General features: G+C 54.8%; 1 protein-coding gene across 5 annotated transcripts in view; it reads right to left on the bottom strand.

The window, feature by feature from the left end:
- Positions 1-1079: 1079 nt before the first annotated feature.
- Positions 1080-19990, bottom strand: part of MARCO (macrophage receptor with collagenous structure) — a 51257-nt gene continuing 32346 nt past the window's right edge. For all 5 annotated transcript variants that reach the window (XM_070423479.1, XM_070423480.1, XM_070423478.1 and 2 more), the window contains 12 exons: positions 16545-16589; positions 15356-15400; positions 14966-15064; positions 11712-11810; positions 11567-11602; positions 11061-11159; positions 10908-10970; positions 5428-5472; positions 4488-4586; positions 3926-3970; positions 3208-3384; positions 1080-1453 (listed from right to left, as the gene is read on the bottom strand). In XM_070423479.1, the coding sequence (XP_070279580.1) occupies positions 1323-1453; positions 3208-3384; positions 3926-3970; positions 4488-4586; positions 5428-5472; positions 10908-10970; positions 11061-11159; positions 11567-11602; positions 11712-11810; positions 14966-15064; positions 15356-15400; positions 16545-16589 (983 nt within the window). In that variant the 3' untranslated portion in view covers positions 1080-1322. The remainder of the gene's footprint in view (positions 1454-3207; positions 3385-3925; positions 3971-4487; positions 4587-5427; positions 5473-10907; positions 10971-11060; positions 11160-11566; positions 11603-11711; positions 11811-14965; positions 15065-15355; positions 15401-16544; positions 16590-19990) is intronic.

Here is a 19990-nt window from a genome sequence, read left to right as displayed (position 1 = left end):
AGGGTGCGAGAGGGGAGAGTCTAGTTAGAAGATGCTGCAAGTATCTCCAAGACCATTGTGATGGCAAAGCTGGGAGAAGTGGGTGGGCTGGAGAGGTATTTGGGAGGTAGAGTTAGGGGGACTTGATGCCTGGTGGATGAGTGGGTAACAGAGGGCAGGCATGGCTTTTGACAGTGTTTTTCCTGGGTTCTGGATGGAGGGAGCCACTGGCTGAGATGGGAACAGAGGAGGCGCAGATGATGAGTCAGCATCCAAATTCCTGGCCTGCGAGGTCCTGTGTAGAGGCAGTCGCTAGACAGATATATATGACTGGAGCTCAGGAGACAGATCTGCACCTCATCAGCAGCTCAGAGATAAAAACCAATGCCCTGGAAGGGAAGTGTTGGGCATGGCTGAGCCACAGCCCTGCCATGTGGCACGGACAGTTCATGCCATGCAAGGATTTTGACTGTTCTGTGCTTATAAACTGCTTTTGTCCCTCTGAAAATGTGTGAGAGAGAGAAAGAGAGGAGGCGGGTAGGAAGGGAATGTGATTGCACTCAGAGAGAGTATATATATATATCCCAGAGGAAGAATGAAAAGGGAGTCAGGAGCCAAATTTCTCATAGAGGGTGAATTGCTCTACCTTCTTGGTTTAATTCAGTTGTTCATTGAGCAAATATTTACTGAGCCCCTAGGGAATGGCTACAGCAGACAAAAGTCCCTGCATTGCTGGAGTTCACATCCTAATGAGAGATGATTTTCATGCTTAAAAGTACAGTTCCTATTGATCATGCAGCATGATGCCAATTACATGCCAACCTCTTCATTTGCTGGAGAATAGTTCCAGTGCTGGAGGGAGCACTCACTCGCTAGGAGAGATAGCACATCTGAGTGACTGAAGGGATGGCCACGACTAATAGTGACTGCATCGCGCTTAGATCCTCTGGTGCCCCACTCTCCCCTGGCTGTACGCTGAAACTCCCAGGTCCCTGTGCACAGGGGCACGTCAGAACTCGATGAAATGCTGTGTGCACTGAGTGGCACGTCAAGAAGGGGTGGGAGGTACACACTAGTGATTTCAGCCAAGGCCAATGAAGTGCCAGGTAGCACTTTGCATTTTATTAATGATCCTGCTCTCAGGGAGCCTCAGAGAGTGCCACCCTTCCCAGGTGCTTGTCTATGCCCGCAGGCACCGTAGGGCAGAGCAGCCTGCGGCCCTGCAGGGCAGGTGTGTGTCTATGCCCACAGCCACCGTGGGGCAGAGCAGCCTGCGGCCCTGCAGGGCAGGTGTGTGTCTATGCCCGCAGCCACCGTGGGGCAGAGCAGATGTGGCCTGCAGGTCAGCTGCACTCCACCCCGGCGTCCTCGTTGTGGTTGCAGTTGTGAGAGCCCCAGTTACTCTTGTTGCAGTTCCACAGGCTTGTCTCTGTCCCGCGACAGGCAACGTCGTCCAGCCAGATGGCCCCAGTGCCTAGACACAGAGAAAAGGAGGGAGAGCAGCGTGGGATGAGGCTCGAAGCCGAGTGGCCCGCTGGTGGCTGGGGGTCCCAGTTTGGGTAGACTGCAGTTTCTCACACACCCACTCAGGCCCAAGGTGGTGACACTGGACTATTCTCACTCTCTCTCTCTCTCTCTCTCTCTTGCTATTCCTTAAATATGCCATTTTTTAAAATTGTATCTATTTACTTGCTTGTTTGTTTAAATATGTTATTGAAAGTATTACATACATCCCCTCCCCCCTCTCCCCCCCACTGACCTCTCCCATCCTGCCCCGCCCCCCACCATGGGCTATTCTCTTCTAAGGACTCTGCCTCTGTTCTGTTTTCTAGCCTTTTTGACAAAAGTCTCATCCAAGTATTAATCCTAATCCATGAACTATTTGAAATCTCCTCCTGGAGGCTCCCAGCATTCCTCTCTTCCCAAGAACTTGCTACAGCGCATCCATGTTTCTGCCAAGCCTTCACCTTCCTCAAACCCCTTTCTCTGACACAGCTGATTTCAGACCCAGAGCTCAGAGGAAACCAGTTGGATGTTTGCTTGCAGGAATTTACACCACAATGTGGCAATCTATATGAGGGAAATGGCTTACAAACCAACTGGACTCAGAATAAAACACAGGCATGCACTTTGGGGTGGGGTAAGGGCAGAGAGCACTGGGGGCGGGAGCAGGAGAAAGGGGCCTCGAGCCCCTGCCAGCTCAGCCCTTACGGCTGAAGAAACGGTGTCAGCCTCAGTTTTACTCTTTCATTCAAAGTTTGAACTGTTTGCTGAAAGACACAGGCTGAGTCTCTAACACCCCAAACTGATTTTAGGAAGTCCCTGCTCTGATTTGCTCTTGCTTTCCACCTTTTCCTTAAACGTGATCACAGTGTGGGCAGTCCAGACCTCTCGCCTCCAGGGAACTGGAAGGGAGGCCTGGGCCCATCCTCCCTGGCATGCTTTCCACTTCTGAAGCCCCAGCATCTCAAAGGCCCTTCACAGACACTGCAGCCTTGCGTGTTCCCGCTCAAGGGCAGACAGACATTGACCCAACTCTTTGCTGTCACTCTCGGAGAAGAAAGGTCATAGGTCTGCCAGGGGAAGGAAGGTCACAGGTCTGCCAGAGGGAGGAAGGTCACAGGTCTGCCAGGGGGAGGAAGGTCACAGGTGCCAGGGGAGGAAGGTCACAGGTCTGCCAGGGGAGGAAGGTCACAGGTGCCAGGGGAGGAAGGTCACAGGTCTGCCAGTGGAGGAAGGTCATAGGTCTGCCAGGGGGAGGAAAGTCACAGGTCTGCCAGGGGGAGGAAGGTCACAGGCCTTCAAGGGGAAGGAAGGTCACAGGTCTGCCAGGGGGAGGAAGGTCACAGGTCTGCCAGTGGAGGAAGGTCATAGGTCTGCCAGGGGGAGGAAAGTCACAGGTCTGCCAGGGGGAGGAAGGTCACAGGCCTTCAAGGGGAAGGAAGGTCACAGGTCTGCCAGGGGGAGGAAGGTCACAGGTCTGCCAGGGGGAGGAAGGTCACAGGCCTTCAAGGGGAAGGAAGGTCACAGGTCTGCCAGGGGAAGGAAGGTCATAGGTCTGCCAGGCCACAAGGATGGAAGCCCAGGGCCCTGAGCTGTAGACCTTTTCAGTTGCTTGAACCAATCTTTTTCTTTTAACACAAATCACATGGAGTCATTTGCAACCAAAGGGAGAGAAAGCCCATGCCAGCTCCTCCAGGTAAGAGGCAGCGGTGGAGGACCACTTACCAGGGACCATACTGAAAAGGGCCTTCCCCACAGAGTAACCCAGCATGCGGCAAAAGACGGTGGCATCCGAATTGTCCCAGCCATCATCGCAAATTGTCCCCCAGACGCCGTTATAGAAAACTTCAGCCCGGCCTCGATTCAAAGAGCCGATGATCCTGACAGCTGCCAGGGATTCACCTGAGTGAGAAACACAGGTGTGAGAGGTGAGGACACCCCCTGGGGCTTTGTGTGAGTGTAGGCTCCACCTCTCCAATGAAGGACGGTCTATAGTTAGAGGGAAAAGCCCTGCTTGGCCAGGAAGACCCCCAATGGCACCAACATGGCCTGGCTAGCAGCCTCCGTGCCCTGGGCCCGCAGCAAGGAGGCCACAGGGTCGGGTCCTGTGTGGTCGCCCAAATCCAGGCGACCACATCTGGCCTGTGTTGTGGCGAGAAAAAAAGAAAAGTAGAGAAGAAAAGGAAGACAGAAAAGAAGAGAGGGAGAGAGAAAAGACAGGAGGGGAGATGGGAGGAGAGGAAGAGAGGGAGGAGGCAGGGCGGGAGGGGGAGCTGCTGCGCTGAGGCTGTGCTATGAGCAGGCCATTGAAGGGAAAGCCCATTAACCTGCCCCAGAATGAGGCATCTCTCTCCGAGTCAAGGCCTCTCCCCCCACCACATAAACGTTCAAGTACAGAACTGACTCTGAAGCACAAATTAAAGAGAATAAAAACAGCAATTACCTTTCTGACCTTTTTCTCCCTTTATTCCTTGCAGCCCAGAAGATCCTGTTACGATGAGAAAAACGACAGGATTTGAAGGAAACAGGCCAGGACTCCCTCGCCCTCCTCTGCCAGCGGTGGGTGGAGGGTGGCGGGGGGGAGAGGGGAGAAGGAAGCGTGTGGAGGAGGTCAGGTTCTTGTCCCAGCTTTGCCCGTGACCTGGCATTAAGCGGACAGGAGGTTCCATGGGCTTCGACGGTTAAGCATGAAGAAACGGACCTAAGCCACAGCAGGAGGGATTTAGGCTAGATTAGTGAGGGACACTTGACGGGTAAGAGACAGCGAGGGGATGCATCTCCTTCGCGGGAAGCTGCGGTCAGGCCAGGCTGTGTGGGTGGCCGGGCATGGCTGGGCGTGGAGGGGGTGCACGTTCGCGAGCCTGCAGGCTCAGTGCTGAGGCCAACCCCAGCTCAGAACTCACCCTCTGAACCCACAGACCTTGACCTTCTGCTTTTGAAAACTCCACGTCCCTACATCAGGGCCTCTCCTTCAAAACCACAAAGGAGAAACATGGCCTCCTCACCTTTCATTCCTGGGTCTCCCTTTTGGCCAACTGGTCCAGTTGCACCCTTGGGGCCCACCAGGCCTGGGCTTCCCCTTTCTCCCTTCATGCCTGCGGGGCCTGGAGGAGAAAGACCATCTGTCAGAGGCACTGCCCTGCTTTACAAGGGGCCCTGAGCCTTGGTGCCTAATGAGCGAGTGGCCCTTAACCAGCAGGTTGCCCCTCTGAACTGACTGTTGGGAAATTCAGGGGTGTCTTTGTTCTAACTGTGGGGAGGGGTGCTGCTCTAATCTCCCGGCTCCCATGTAAATGCTGGTTGAGAGATTGCTGAGGGAGTCCAGAGTGGTTGGTCCTCAGTGGATTACGTCATCGTGTGGAAGTTCTAGCCATTCCGGGAGAAGTTGCTAGAATGTTGCTAGGCCTTGTTTTCTCCGTAGTAAGTTAGAATAGGAATAGAGTGTCCAGTTTTGGAGGAAGGAAGACTGCCCACGCGCTGTGTCTGAGAAGCCCTGCTGTGGCGCTCCCTGGGGTCGGGCACTGAGAAGACAGAGATGCTGAACTGAGGGCCGAGCACAACAACCAACTCCCAGCAAGGGCTTGAGAGCGAGGAGGGTGTGAAAGTCCAGTGAGAAGAATGAGGGGGGCGCTGGAGGCGCCATGGTGGCTGCACAGCCTGAGCTACTACCTGACCACCCGCTCTGCTGGCACTTTTCACCCTTCACCAACCTCCTCCACCATCTCCCTATCCCCTCACTTCACTGCGTTCCTGTCACTCCCCAGGTTTCCCAGGGAGAACATCTGAGGCTTGCGTAACAGAGCCCTGCAGTCTTCGCCTCAAATGGTCTCGGCCCCGGTCACCCTGGAGGAAGGTCACAGCCAGCTGTGCGTTCCAAGTCAGCAAGCGAGCCTCACCCTTTCCAGTCATCATTGCGAGGAAATTAAAATAGAGTCGGCCCTTTACCTGGAATTCCTGATTCTCCTTTTGTTCCTTTCTGTCCTTGAAGTCCTAAGATCAAAATACAAAGAAGGGGAGAAGATAATAAAACTTGGATATTAGACACTTTTAATCTTAGACAACCTCTACCTTTGTCTGATTAATGCAGATGGAACGACACGCTGGTTCTTCACAATTGTTTAAAGCCTGTTCCACAGAGCACAAGGAGACAGACCCACATAAATGGGACCGTGCGTTGGGGTGAGGTAGAAATGTTCTGAGTAGACATCTGAGTTGGACAGACAGACCCTGAACTTACTGGCTGGCCTTCCTTGCTGGTGGTAGCCTGACTTGGTGTCTAAATCTAAGTCCATTGCTTCCTGTTGCCTTTATTGGAAAAGAATTGAGAGATATTTTGAAAATAAAATTATCGTTATTTCCAAAAGACTGTGGAGGGTACTCAGAGTCGGAGCTCTGCGGGCCCTCACCCACGTAGAGGTTCAATAGTTTGGTTGGTGTACTTCAATGTGAGCCCCAGTGTGGCTAAAGGTTTGTGCAGCTAAAGGGTCTCATGTCCAGAAAATGGAAAAATAATCACTGCAATTACTGATGACTGTCCTATTTGTAGTTCAAATGCGAAAAGTCCTCCCACCCTCCCTCCCTCCTACTCATCCGCTCATTCACTAACTTCCAGGAAAGGTCCACTGTTCCCAGCACCAGGTTGGGTCACTGTGGGATAATAATTTATTGGTTTAGCCACATCATGGCCTCTTGATTATAAGGGCCAATATCAGTGTTATTTCAAAGAAACAGGACTCTCCAAATCAGTTACACAAACTTGGGAAAATGAAACTTTATATTGACGTGAAGTAACAGTTACTAGAGGATAACATAGGAGTGCAGACAGCGGCTGTGCTCATCGCCATGCCCTTGACCGTGTCCCTCCCATGGCGCAAGCCCAGCCTCAACCAAAGGCCTGCCCTTTGATGTCCAACAGGAACCACAGTTCCCCTCATTGCCAATTGCCTGGGGGAAATTCCTACATGGGGAAGTTCCTACCTCCCAGTGCCTGACTTTCTTGAGCAACTACTGTGTGCTGGTCAATGGAGGGCAAGCTGGAGGCCTGGCAGGTCTGTTGGGACACCTAGGAATAACGGGCCAAGGAAGTCCTGGCTCCTGGTAGCCTTTCAGATACTTTGCCTGAGGCCAGGCGCTGCCTAGGGAGGAGGGTCAGAGGGCCAAGGAGCCACGAGCTGCCTCTACATGCCTGGCACCAAGAAGCAGGATGCACTGGAAGGTCCCGAGAGGACAGCTGCTCCAGCCCCTCGTCGGCGTGGAGACAGGACTGAGGCTCAGAGCTGCTTCTAGGAGTCGGGGTAGGGGGAACCTTAGAGGCCTGATGCTGGCAGGCAGGCCCCAGCTCACCCAGGCCACTTGTTCGTTCTCTAGTCCCTCTGTCTAGAATGCCTCACCCCTTCGGTGCCCCGGAGAACTCCTATCAATCCTGTAAAACCTGCTAAAATGTCAGATATTACTGACTATAAAGCCCTCTCTGGCCTTGCCCACGGATGCCGCACTTCCTCCCAAGGCAGCAAAGTGGCCAAAGTCAGGTGCCCTGGGCTGTGTCCACCTATGACGTTGAGCAGGTGTCCCTCCCTGAGCCTCCCTTCCCTCCTCTGGGCCTGCTGCCCAGCCAGCCCCCACTTGCTGTTGACCCGAGGTCACGGCAGAAGGGGAGAGATATCTTCTCTTTGCTCATCTGCATCTGAATCACGTGTCAAGATTAGGGAGGTGAAGACACAGTAGGAAACACGTCTTTTCTTGTGACTAAGTGAAATAATGGTCCATTTGTAGACCCTTGGCTCTCTCTGTCTGCATCCTAGGGCACATCACATTGCAGACATCGCTACCTTAAGACCCTGTCCATAGAAGCAAGTCTCCGAGATGCCAGGCACTGTGACCTCCATTTATTGCCCCCTCATCCCTCAAAGAAGGCCACTCCTTCCTCCAAAACTCCATCCGTGTTTTGGAGCCTAAAGGTTTGGTTGCTTCTAACATTAGCCCATGAGATGGAAATAGAAAGAGAAGTGCCATGATGACGAATTGAAGTGAGTCCTCCCCATTTCCAAACAAACTGTATGGAATGTTGAGCTAAAATTCATTTAGGGGAGGTTGTTTGTTTGTCTGTTTGTTTTTGCAAAAAAATATGATTAGTTAAATGAGTTTTCAATTGTTTAAAAGACAAAAGTTAGAAAAACTAAGTTTGGGGGTTGGATTGACCCTGCTTTGCGAATGGTAACGGGAACTCCCATTGGAGAAGCTCTGCTGGGCGGTGATGCCTGCTTACTAGCTATGCAGTTTGCCTTCCCACAGCTGAAAGGGGTCCTCTCCACCATCCTTCCTCTCAGGTGGCTCCTCTTTCTCCAGAGGTGTGAGCAGAGGAAACATTTCACCAGAATGGGCTGGCGTGTGGTTAGTGACTGTTCGTGACAGCAGGGAGATTTGGTGACTGAGCCAGGATTTACCCCTACGGTGGGTTGGGAGGTATGGGCAATTCTGTTAATTTTGAGTCCTAATCTCTGTGTTATTCTACACAACAAAGTCTGGAAAAGAACCGACTTGGAATCAGACTTTGAGATTGAGTCCCGGATTCAGCTCCTTGGGGAGAGCGTTTGCCCACTGTCAGCCTTTGCTTCCCTGGCTGTAAGGTAGAAGGATGATGAAACTCAGGTGTGGGGGTAAATGAACTAACACCATGGGAATCAAGTCCCAAGCACAGTGTCTGGCCCAGAGGCATTGCTGACAAGGAACAGACCGCTTGTTTTTATTATTAACGTATGATATTGAAAGCTAGCTATTACCCAGGTCAAGCCAAGGCACTGTAATTTCTGTTTTCATCCAATGCAGCCAGATATCCTCTTGAGAGATTAATGATTTTATTTACAAAATGGGAAAAACACATCAGTTTGAAAAACGGACTTGATGGAATCAAAACTGGACAAACACCGTAGGACCTCTTATTTGGGGAATACCGATGTCCTGACATTGAAAAGTCTGCATTATCTTCCATGATGAGATCTGGCCACCACTCTCCACCCATCCTTCCTTCTCCCGCTTCAGAAAGCTAACCTCTCCCAAAGCCCATTAACCTTTCCCTTTAGGGTGATCTCTAGACCTGGCTCTGATGGGCCAGATACGGTCCTATCCGTGGAATTCCCTTCTGAGATGTCCATGTGGACAATCAGCTACTTGTTCAAGGCAATCATTGGGATTTGTGTGGGAAATCTATGCAAGTTTACATAAGCTGTAATTACCACATGTCTCAAAATGAAACTGTCATTCACCATGTTTACTTGGGCAGCTGGAATTTGCCTGGTTGGTATTTACCACTAAGTCTGATGGACGGAGGTCCCTGGAAGGGTGCCCAATGAATAGACAAGGACTTGACGATGAAGTGAAAATGGTCCCAGACTGTGCTAAAGGGGGATGGGGTTGTGGGTGAATGAGAAAGAGCCAAAACAGGGCCTGAGAGTTTTAGGTTTCCTTCTAAGAGTGGAAGAGGCTGCTGCAGCTTTTGCTCTCATCCCTTTGGACTGGGATGGAGGGTAAGTGTCACTCATCAGAGTGCGCTGATGGGGATGAGGGGCACATTTGGCTGCCTGGGGAGGGAGATGGTATGACAAAGTATAATGGATAAAGCCCCAGCTTTGGGGCAGGCAGGCTGCCTCTCTTACTGTGAAACAGCCCTCACGAGAGTGCTTAGCTCATTGGGCTGTCCTGAGCGTGCTCATGGTAAATGTTCCAGGACACAGGGTGCAGGGCAAGGTTCCTGCTCTCAGACAGTGGGCACAGCACCCCTTTGGGTAAAATCATGTTTTAGCACAAATATTCTTGCTTAGTCTAGCAAGGCAAGGGGGGGATGGAGGTGAAGGGATGCTCTCTGTTTATAACTGAAGGAGGAAAGCCATCATCCCCATGAAGCCAAGCAGAAAACTTAGAGGGAAGACAGCTTCAGGTGCCAAAGTCAGACACCCTAAAACCTTCAGGAAAAGGTGAGGTTTAGGATCAGAAAGGGGAGCTGCACCCAGACGGAGTCTTTCTGGGTGGTGAGACCTTGCTGGTGGCCTCAGGTGGCCTCAGATAGCAGAGCCCCTCCTGTACCGACACACAGTCCATGAGAAAGAAAGCAGCTCCAAGGCTTTGAGAAGGGTGGGTGTAGGAGCTGCCTGCGCCATGGCTCCCAACAACCTCCAGTAGAAGCCCCAGATGTCAAAGGCCCAAAGTCCAAAGCTGACCAGGAGCTGGCCTCACCTGTCCCTTGGACCAGAGCTCCCCATCCCAACCCAAGACACCAACCAGGTGCCAGGGATACACCCTGCAGAGCCCTCCCTCCTCCATGACTCACCAGCTCCGTGTCCTCTTGCTAGGCTTCCCTTCCCCTCCTGCACATGTCTGAGCACCACTCATCCTCCAAGACTCAGCTCATGCTCTCACATCGCCCCTGCACTGGACTGCCATTCACCACCCCCACCAGACCCCAGCCACCGCTAGCCTGAAGCATTTAACAGAGTTAAGTCACATTTGTTTAAGGAGTTAACCAGTCAACCACTTGCTCAATGAAAACCGAGAGGTCCTGCCTCTGGTGTGGGTGCCTAGCGTGGCTCTGGGGTGAGGGCATCTAGGTTTGCCAACACCAGCAGAACCTGGCAGAGGAGGGGACTGCAGCAGGCTGCTTACAGACATCCTTGGCAGACACGCAGCCCTTTCTCACAGCCCCACATGCTACCGCACCTCCTGGCCTGCACCCAGCTTTCTAAATGGCATGTGACTATTTTCCATGCAAATGTCCACTTCAAAGTGTGCCTGAGACAGTATAGCAAGTCTGTATTAACCCGTATGTCTGAGGGCAGAAGCCAGGTCTTAGTTCTATGGGGACCCAGCACCCAACACGGTGGCCCCAACTTTCTAGACCATTGCAGGTGTCCAGACTTGGGTAGTGATGAGGTAAAACTGGTTTAGTGGTGTATAAACTAGGCCGCATTGCTGTGGTGATTTGTAAGCTAGATCAAGTTGGCACGATGTTTATAACACAGACTAAATCGACATGACAGTCTATAACGTAGCTAAGGTGGCACAGTGGCTTAGAAAGTAGCCCCTGTGAGTTCAGTTGCTGTGGGCTGCCTTCCTGGCCTGAGAACCCTGGGAGAATATGCAAGGAGGGGTTTCTTGACACTCCCATGCTCGATCCCTGACCCTTGGGGCCCCAATCAGGTCAGCAGGAGAGAGTGGAAACCATGCCCACCTTTGGAAGGCAGAACAGGGGGACATTAGAGGTTTGGTCGTGGCATTCAAGGCCTTTAAGGAACCCTGGGCAGAGGAAGAACAGCCCTAGGACCTTCATGGGGCAGTGTACAGGAGGAGCTCTGCCTCCTGCTGGTAGGCCCACAGGGAGCCAGTCCTCGGTCCCATCCACCCCCGCCTGCCCACCTACCCACACCCTCTGTCACCTGTGTCTCCCTTGCTTCCTTTCATGCCGCCAGGTCCTGGACTCCCTGGTCTCCCTGGTGGTCCTGGACAATAGACGTCACGGTGAGCGTAAGACCTGGGTAGATGGACCTTCAGCCATCACTCCCCACGCCCACCACCGGAAGAGACCTCACCTGTTAGCCCAGTGGCGCCAGCACTGCCAGGCTGACCCTTGGCACCTGGGGATCCTGCCGCACCAGGAGGGCCTCGAGGACCCTCTGCTCCAGGTGGTCCTGAAAGTTAAGTCATGATTGCACGGCTGGGTGGCCGGCAGAGGGCCTGGTTGCCGTCCCCTCCACACACCTCTGTTCTCAGCAGTGACACGTGGATGTCCTAACACCCAATATGTTCCCTGGAAGCCAAGAGGCAGCCCTCACAGTGGGGGATTGGAGTCTCAGCTTGGGGACTTACTAGGAAGCTGGGCCGTGAAGGTCCAGCCCCGCCCTGGTGGCGGAGGGTGAGGCCTAAAGAGGAGCATCAGTGAAGCGGCTGCCTTGCTCTCTGGGGCGGGGCCGGTTTTAGAAGCAGATGCTCTGCATTAATACCACAATGGAATAAGGTACTGGAGGCAGGCCCTGCACTTGACTTGGCCCAGGGACAGTGGGAGCTGGCATGGTGCCCACATTCCTACAGTTCTTACCTTGATCTCCTTTGATTCCAGGAATTCCAGCCACACCTACAATTAAGAATTTTTAGAGATTTCTTTTCTTGTCGCTCAGCCTTCCAGGAAAAAAAAAAAAAAGTAATATGTAGAAGCCAGTGGACCTGACCATGCAGAATCTTACCTGGAGGGCCTGGCTTCCCAGCATCCCCTTTTCCGCCCTGGGCTCCGGGGGGCCCCATGACCCCCATGTCTCCTTTCACGCCCATGCTCCCCTTGCTTCCTGAAAAACCAAAGAGTCAGCGTCAGGCCTGGGAGGAGGGCGAGCCTGGGCACCAGGTCCCACTGACACATCTTGTCCCCCTCAAAGACATGGCGGGCGCCCCAGAGACAGCCATAAACTCATCAGAAATGGACGAGACGACCTGGCCTGGCTGATGGGCAGTGGAAGGTCTGGCTCTATGGGCCCAGATCAGCGCTCAGATCCCCTTGGGTGGGACCACGGCCCAGGCTCAACTCATGCTGCCGGGCTCACGTGCGGAATTGTTTTTTCAAGCCTCCCAAACTGAAATCTGAATATTCCAGAAGGCAAGCCCCAAATGCTGAGCTTCAAAACTGTGAAGCATCGATGGAGAGGAAAACATTGCAGCAGCTTGTTTTCCTGCCAGCGCTTCCGCCACCGCTTTCCTTGTGCCCAAGGTTTCAAATTTTCCACTTGTCATCAGCATTCAAGGCTTGTCCCAACTGGTCCACTCCTCGATCCTCCTTGGCTCCCTCCTCTTTCCTGCCAGTGCTTGGTGCATATCAATGGAGGGCAGCTCCTCACAGGGCAGGATCCATCAACCCCCTCCCCACACGGCGAGTCAGGTTCGGGAGCGGGCTGCATGGCCCTTGCCAGTGCACCACGTGGGCCGGCTCATCAGGAACCCACGGGCTGGCGGGTGTTGCTGCTGAAGTCCCACCATCAGCAAAGACCCAGCCGAGCAACTCCCTCAGGCCCTGGGGCTGGCCTGTGGGGTGGAATCGGTGAAAAGCCCCCATACCATTCATTATGATAGCAGAGCCAGAGGGGGCCCAGGAGGCAGAGGCTTTCTCCCTCCTGAAGAGGAGGAGAGACGCAGCTTGTACCAACCCATCTCGGATAAGCTTTGAGTGATGCTAGGGACAAGGCCGGAAAAACAGATTCTTGGAGATGCTCTGGGTACTTAAAGAAAGATTATTTCTCCATGGAAGACAAAATGAACGTGAAGAGCTTGGTGAGAGCTGACGTCTTTATAGCAGCCTTGATGCAACCAGCAAGAAGGCAGCTCTTGGTTGTTCAGAGTGCTCACCGGGCACAAGGGCCAAATGGCACTCGTTAGGAGAGACTAGAAATGATTTCCCTGGAGAAACTGGTTAGGGCCTCATGGCTCTGGGCCAGCCAGGACCACCATGCTGTGACGGCAGTGGGCTGCATGGGGTTTCTGTGCGTGGCCTGGGCCTGGGCCTGTGGTGGATGACTTACGTGTCTCCATCAGAGGGGACAACCCTAGAAGCAGAGCAGCGTCGGGGAAAAGACCAGGCGCCAACTGAGCAATTAACAGCTGGGCCTGACCCCAGACCTTCCCAGTCACAGCTAAGGATGAAGTGTGTGCCCTGGAACTTCACTACCGTCTGCTGGGACAAAGCTCAGTACCACCAGGGCAGGTCACACGTGGCGGGCTAGCCCTGTCCCCCGGGTGGGGCCAGCAGTGGGAAGGAGGGCTTGTGGTCCTGGGAGATCGGGGCAGAGGAGGGGCAGGCTGGAGTCTGGTTTCTGAAGAACTGAAACTGCCGCGTTTCCCCTCGCTAACCACAGTGTTCCCAGGCGGCGCCGGGGTGTGGACACGATGTCCTCCTGTGGGGCAGTGGTGAGTGGGGTGGGAAACCGGATGCTCAGACTCCTTGGGAAAGGCCTGGAGCACACAGGCCTGGCTGCTGCCCCCTCTCTGGGTCCGGCAGCGCCAACCTTGAGAACAGTTTGGGCCTCCCTTTCCTATTGCAAAGAGAACTCAGAGTGCCACCTTGGGAACCAACCTTAGAGGTCAACTGTCCATCACCCACCTGGTTCAAGGACCCGCTGCAGTCCCACCTGGGAGAATTCTGCACCTCCTTTTCCCGTCCCAGCAGTGGCTGTTCCCTAAGCCTTCGTCTGTTCAGTTCACCAGGGGGCAGCCTCAAGCCGTACCTGCCTCTTTCTCCCTCACCCAGCACAATTGCTTCTCCTGAAACCTTTGCCCATTGGTCCTTGTTCTGCTGGGCACCACTAGAGCGAGTCTCTTTTCTCTTCCACAAGTGCCTTCCGAAGACCTGAGGGTGGCTGGTGGCCCTGCCAAGGGCTCTCTTCCCCAAGGCAGTGTACCTCGTTTCTTATCCTGTAAGTAACTTCAGTTTGCGGTGACAGAACCACACCTCTTCTATGTCTTATGTTCCTGCTGTAATCAATCCTCATTAAAGGCTACTGTTGTTCTCCTCCTTGGTTAGGTGAGTAAATTGAGGCTCAGAGAGGTTAGGTCATTTGTCCAAAGTCACACAGCTAGTGAGCCACATTGGAACTAGATCTGTCTGATCTTGGAACAGAGTCTTCCCTTCCCATCTTACAGGATCACTAACACTACTATTAATAACCCTTGTCACCCTTTTAGCGTCAACCATGTGGCAGTCTGAACACATGACCTTTAACCCCTATAACTATCCTGCAAGGTGTGTGTAATTTAATTATGATTACTTTAATGGCATGACTGTCTTTTTTTCTGAAATGAAGAAATCATATCTCAGCAGGTGAGGCAGGTGCCTCGTCACACAGATGGACAGGCCAGAGCAGTGGCGGCAGCCAGGCCGCTAGCCCTGCAGCCCTTGCTCCCCTGCTGCACTCCAGAGCCACCCGAGGGGCCACAAAAGAGGCCAAGTGACAAGGAGCACCAAGGGGCTCAGTCACGGCCAGAGCCCCAGGCAGTGCTCCCAGCCCCGGCCCCTCGACCTCCAGGGTCCCTACGGCAGGTGGCTGGGCCGGCCTGCGTTTTGAACAAGCCCCCAGGATAGTTCTTCCCCATGGCCCTGAGAGCACTGCTCCAGAGAGCATCTGCCGGCATGGGGCAAGGAGGCAGCCCTTGCCCACTGCCCCCAGGCTCCCGCCTCCCCTACGCCCACTTCAGGACCAACTTTGGTGCCTCAATTTCTCTTCCTGTGACTTCCTAGCTGCCCTGTCCCCAGGTGCCACCCGGTGCGACATGTTGCCCCTTCACATTGCTCTCATGTCACATTCCTGCCCTTGGCTCATCTGGATGGCAGCTACCACATCTCCGATCCCAGGATGCCAGGAGGCAGGGCACAGCCCCACCCTCAGTAGGCGCTGAGCAGACATGGTTGCATAGAGTGGGGCCCAGCCCTGCAGGCACCCACACCCAGCAAGACCCTTACCTGGGAGGCCAGGGTCTCCTTTGTCTCCCCTCGCACCAGTGTCCCCTTTTGGGCCAATGAGACCCCCATCGCCTTTGCTGCCCTTCTGTCCTGGGGTGCCTGCGGGGGGAACGGCCAGTGAGGTGGGCTCCCAGCATCCTCCTGGGCATGGGCTCCTGGGCGGTGGGCAGGAGGCATGCTGGGGAGAAGAGAAGGGCGTCCCCAGAGGAAGTCTGGGTGTGTTAGCTCATCTCGTGGGTTATCTCACGGTGGCCCAGCAGGACTCAGGAAAAGAGGGCAATGGGAGGGCGCCAATGCTCTGGGGCTGGGGAGGAGCCGAGGGGAGGGGGACAAGGGACAGGTGCCTAGGCCCAGGCATCACTGATTCCAAGCAGAGGAAGCGCACGTTACCAGCAGCTCCCGGCTTCCCTGGAGCACCCTGCGGTCCTTGGAGGCCTGGGAGAGAGGAGGAAGCGTTCAGTCATTCTGTGGCCTAGGGTCTTTAGTCAGCAGGCATTCGGGCCTTGCCTTGGGCCAGACGCCCACAGGAGGCTCTTTCTCTCTCTGTCTCCTCTTCACATGCACACACAGAGGCACACGTGCATGCCTGTGTGAGCACATGTGCTTGCCTGTGTGGGCACGTGGTGTGCCGGCGCCTGCTCAGGTTCCTCTCTGCACCTCAGTTCCTCCTGCTGTTTGCCCACCCTCCCCTCTGAAACCCTCCCTGGAAAACCCCTGCTGCAGACGCAGAACGGGAGACTCTTTGGGATCCTATTAAATTCCTCTCTCAAGTTAGTTCCTCCAAAAAGGTTTTATTTGCAAACAAATTTCCCTCCACAACTGCTGGTGTTTCTTCCTGCCTCAGTGGCCCAGAGGCCCAGTGACTGTTGGCTTGTGAACTTGCCCGTGCAGGCAACCCTCCCTCTCAGCCCCTTCTCTAATAACGTCTTATCCTCTTTACATCCCAGCAGCCTCAGCTCCTCCAGGGATCAGGAGGTTGGAGAGTCTGAGTGGAGAGCGGACTGGGCTGTAAGGGTCATGGGCTCTGACATTTCAGTCTGCCCCCTTCCCTGGGAGGGGTGCAGCCGAGCTCCCCACATTCTCTGCCTCAGCCATGCCATGGTCATCTGTGAGGTGCTGGGCAGGTTTAGGCTATAGCCTACAAGAAAGAAACAATTGTGGGCTTTTCATCATTACTGCTAATCCCCCAGTGACTCTCTGAAGCACATGCATCCCCATTTTACGGACAAAGAAACTGAGGTTCAGAAAGGTAAGAGAATGTTCCCAGCACCACAGATAGTGCATGTTGCAGGCAGATGTGTCTGGCCCTGGAGTCCCTGCTATGCCACTGAGCTTGACTCCCCAGTGATGCTGAGGCTTGGACGCCTGAGCCCTGAGGAGGAGGTTGGAGCGTCCACCAGCTCCAGCCTCATCTAGCGCCCCCCACTCCCCCTTCACCCCCACAACACAGGGCGCTTCTCAGCACTCCCGGTCCACCCAGGGTGTCCCGCGGCACTGGCCTCCGGCACATGCAGGGCCTGCCGAGTGTTGGCCTGGGAGCCTGCTGTGGGTGCCGGCACACACACGGGCCCCTCCTTACCCGCCTCTCCTTTGATTCCTGGCAGGCCTCGGGGTCCTGGGGGGCCTGGAAAGGAAAAGGCATTCAGCGTGTCACCGGGACGAGGAGGAGAAAGAGGACCACGGGCCAGGAGACAAGGGGCGGGTATCAGTGGCTCCACTGTATCCCTGGCCCCCTGGCCCCTTCTCAGCCGTGAATGCCAGGCCCTTGGCACCTGGAAGACCTGAGGAAAAGGAGCAGAGACACCAATGAGCCAGCCGACAAGGTGGGTGTCCAGTGCCACTCAGTGCCATTGTTCATTGAACACACTCACTGAGCGCCCGGGACCACCCAACGGTGTGGAAGGAAGCAAACATCACAGCGCTCCTTCCCGCAAGGGGCCCATGGCCTGGCGGGCAAGGCGCAGCGCACAGGGGGCATCCCTCGGGCTCTGAGCCGGACACCGGGGCCCCGCAGCAGCAGGGGGACCTCGGCCAGGCACCCGTGGTTTCGAACCTCCCCTTCCTGGTCAGTAAATTGGTGTTGATATACCAGCTCCACAGGGCTGCCCCACGGTGGTCACATGGCGGCCACAGGGAACACGCGGCAGGCCGGGGTACGGGGGCCCCCATCACTGCTGCACTCGCATGCGGCTCTCTCTCCGACGGCCACCCTGCTACGCGGCTCCAGTCCCACCATGGCTCGTGGGCAGGACGGGCAGGGCTCCTGTCCTGCCTCAGTCCGTTCTGGCTGCTGTAACAAAGCATACAGACTGGCAGCTCAGAAACAACAGACCCATTTCTCAAAGTTCTGGGCTCTGAAGGGCAAGACCTGGGTGCCGGCACGGCCAGGCCCGGTGAGGCCCTGCAGGCTGCAGGCAGCTGACCTCGCTGTGTCCCCCGTGGTGGGAGGAACTAGGGTGCTTGTTCCTTTCATAAGAGCACTAGTCCCACTCATCCGGGCTCCATTCTTGTGCCCCAATCCCCTTCCACAGGCCTCACCTCCTAATACCAACACCTTGGGAATTAGACTTTCAATATATGCATTTGGGGGCGGGGGGCACGACATTCAGGCCATGGCACAGCCCCACATCCCCACAGGGAAAAATGACTTTCCGAGAGGCACGGGGGTTGCCTGAGGTGACACATTTGGAAAGAGGCCAGCAGATTTGGGATCTCCTAATGCAACGCCTGTGCCCAGGCCAGGGCGCCACGGTGGGGAACTTGGCATCCGAGGGGGACTGGTTCCATGCCCCCCGTGGGTACTAACACCCATGGATGCTCAAGTCCCTTCTATGAAGTGGCGAAGTATTTGCATATAACCTGCACGCATCCTTCTGTGTACCTTAATTCATGTCTAGAATTCTTATCATACCTCTGAGCCTCACTGCCCTCTTCTGTGACGTGGAGACGACAGCAACAGCCTCTCGGGGTTAATGTGAGGATCAGCAAAGCACAGACAAAATGTGCCTTCATTTCACCAGGGGCCCACCCACCCGCTCCCCACCCCTCTCGCCCATATTTCTCCTGCTCTTGCACTGCAGGCACTTGCATTCCTGACCTACCAAACGCCCTTCCACCGCAGGGCCTTGCACTTGGATTCCTTCTGCCTGGGCCCTGCTTCCCTGCCGCCTTCCCTCACCCTCGTCTCAGCTGAGAGGCAGCTCGGGAGCCTGGCCTGGCGCTGGGGAGGTGAGTCCCCTCCCTGCTCTTTGCACCCAGGGCACCGTCCTCCTTTCAGGGCAGGAGCCAGGGCTGCTGCCAGAACAGGTTCCAAGTTGACCTCTGCCTGACTGGGAAGGTCCCTGCGGACAGGGCCCTGTCATCTTCTTATGTCCAGGCTCCCACTGCAGGGCGGAGCCTGGGCCTTAGGGGCTTTCAGTAATGACTTGTTAGGAAGAAAGATAACATCCGGGACACACAAAGGAGGGAAACTGAGGCACAGCTGGGTTCCTCACTGCCTTCCCCAGAGCCTGACTTAGGTGCAGTTGCCCCTCCCCCACCTTCCCAGGCCGTGTTTTCAGAAGCCTGGGCCAGTGTGCAGCTTCATAAACAGGCCACCTGGGAGGCAGGGGGCGGCAAGCCCCAACTTCTGAGCACAGCACCCCTCCCACCCCCCATCCCCGTCCTCTCTGGCCAGCCTGTTGGTCTCCATAGGGCTTTCTAGCAGGATACCTTGGGGGAGCCCTGCTTAGGCCATGGGGGAGGGGAGAGGCCACAGCCTCCCGGGGGTTGGGGGGAGTCAAGGGGGTGGAGGACCTGAGAAGGCAGGTGGGGGTCAGAGGGGGCCCAGACCTGCAGCTCCTGCTGCTGCAATTGCTGTTTCCTGCCTCTGGTTTCTGCCTCCAAAGAGAGAGTGGGAAGAGAGAGAGAAAGACAGAGATGGGAGTTGTCAGAGACTGAGAGACACCGAGACATAGCAGTGGAGATCATCAACATATATATTCAGAGAGGGGGGGGCCAGAGGGAGCCTGTTTGCACCCTCGCACCCTGCTGTGGGGAAGGTGGGCTCCATGCCTGGGGCCGGTGATGGAGCAGATTTTAAAGGGCCGACCAAACCCACTGGGTTGAAGAAGTTTAAGCATCGATTCTGTCAGCAAAGTGACTGGAGTTTGGAATAGCCTCTCCCTAGAGCAGAGGAGCCCCATTCATCCGGCTGGGGCGTCTGAGCGTGAGCGCATTGAACCCTCTCAACAGCAGCAACAATGAAGCAAATGTAACAACAACACCAGTGAGTGCTTACTCGGAGCTGGGCACCGGGCTGAGCACTGTTCCATTCATCCTGTACCTGCCGCCAGTCCAGAGGCCCCGTCCTTATCCCATCTCCAGGGAGGGACGCAGAGCTCAGAGCGGGCAGCGGCACGACACGTTCAAGGCCACCCAGCTCCTGAGAGGCCCGTCGTCCAAGCCCAGGCTGCTGCCACTTGCAAGGCTGACTCAGCACTCCGCCCCCCCTCCTGCCCCGGTCAGCGGTGGGATCGGGGCCACAAAGAGTTCTGTCAGCCACTGGACTCTGTGTGTGTGTGTGTGTAACTATGTGTATGTGTGTTTGTGTGTGTACGCACGTGTGTAACTGTGTGTATGTGTGTAACTGTGTGTATGTGTGTAACTGTGTGTATGTATGTCTCTGTGTGTAACTGTGTGTATGTCTGTGTGTGTAACTGTGTGTATGTGTGTGTAACTGTGTGTATGTATGTGCATGTAACTGTGTGTTTGTGTGTATGTGTGTATATGTGTGTAACTGTGTGTATGCATGTGCGTGCAACTGTGTGTATGTATGTGTGTATATGTGTGTGTAACTGTGTGTGTAACTGTGTGTATGTATGTGCATGTAACTGTGTGTGTTTGTGTGTATATGTGTGTGTAACTGTGTGTGTAACTGTGTGTATGTATGTGTGTGTAACTGTGTGTGTATGTCTGTGTGTGTAAGTGTGTGTATATGTGTGTGTAACTGTGTGTATGTATGTGCATGTAACTGTGTGTGTTTGT

This window comes from Myotis yumanensis, unplaced genomic scaffold, assembly GCF_028538775.1.
Source record: "Myotis yumanensis isolate MYYU_CA2020_CCGP unplaced genomic scaffold, mMyoYum1.0.hap1 SCAF_8, whole genome shotgun sequence".
NCBI lineage: Eukaryota > Metazoa > Chordata > Mammalia > Chiroptera > Vespertilionidae > Myotis > Myotis yumanensis.
This window is presented reverse-complemented; position numbering and strand designations above follow the sequence as displayed.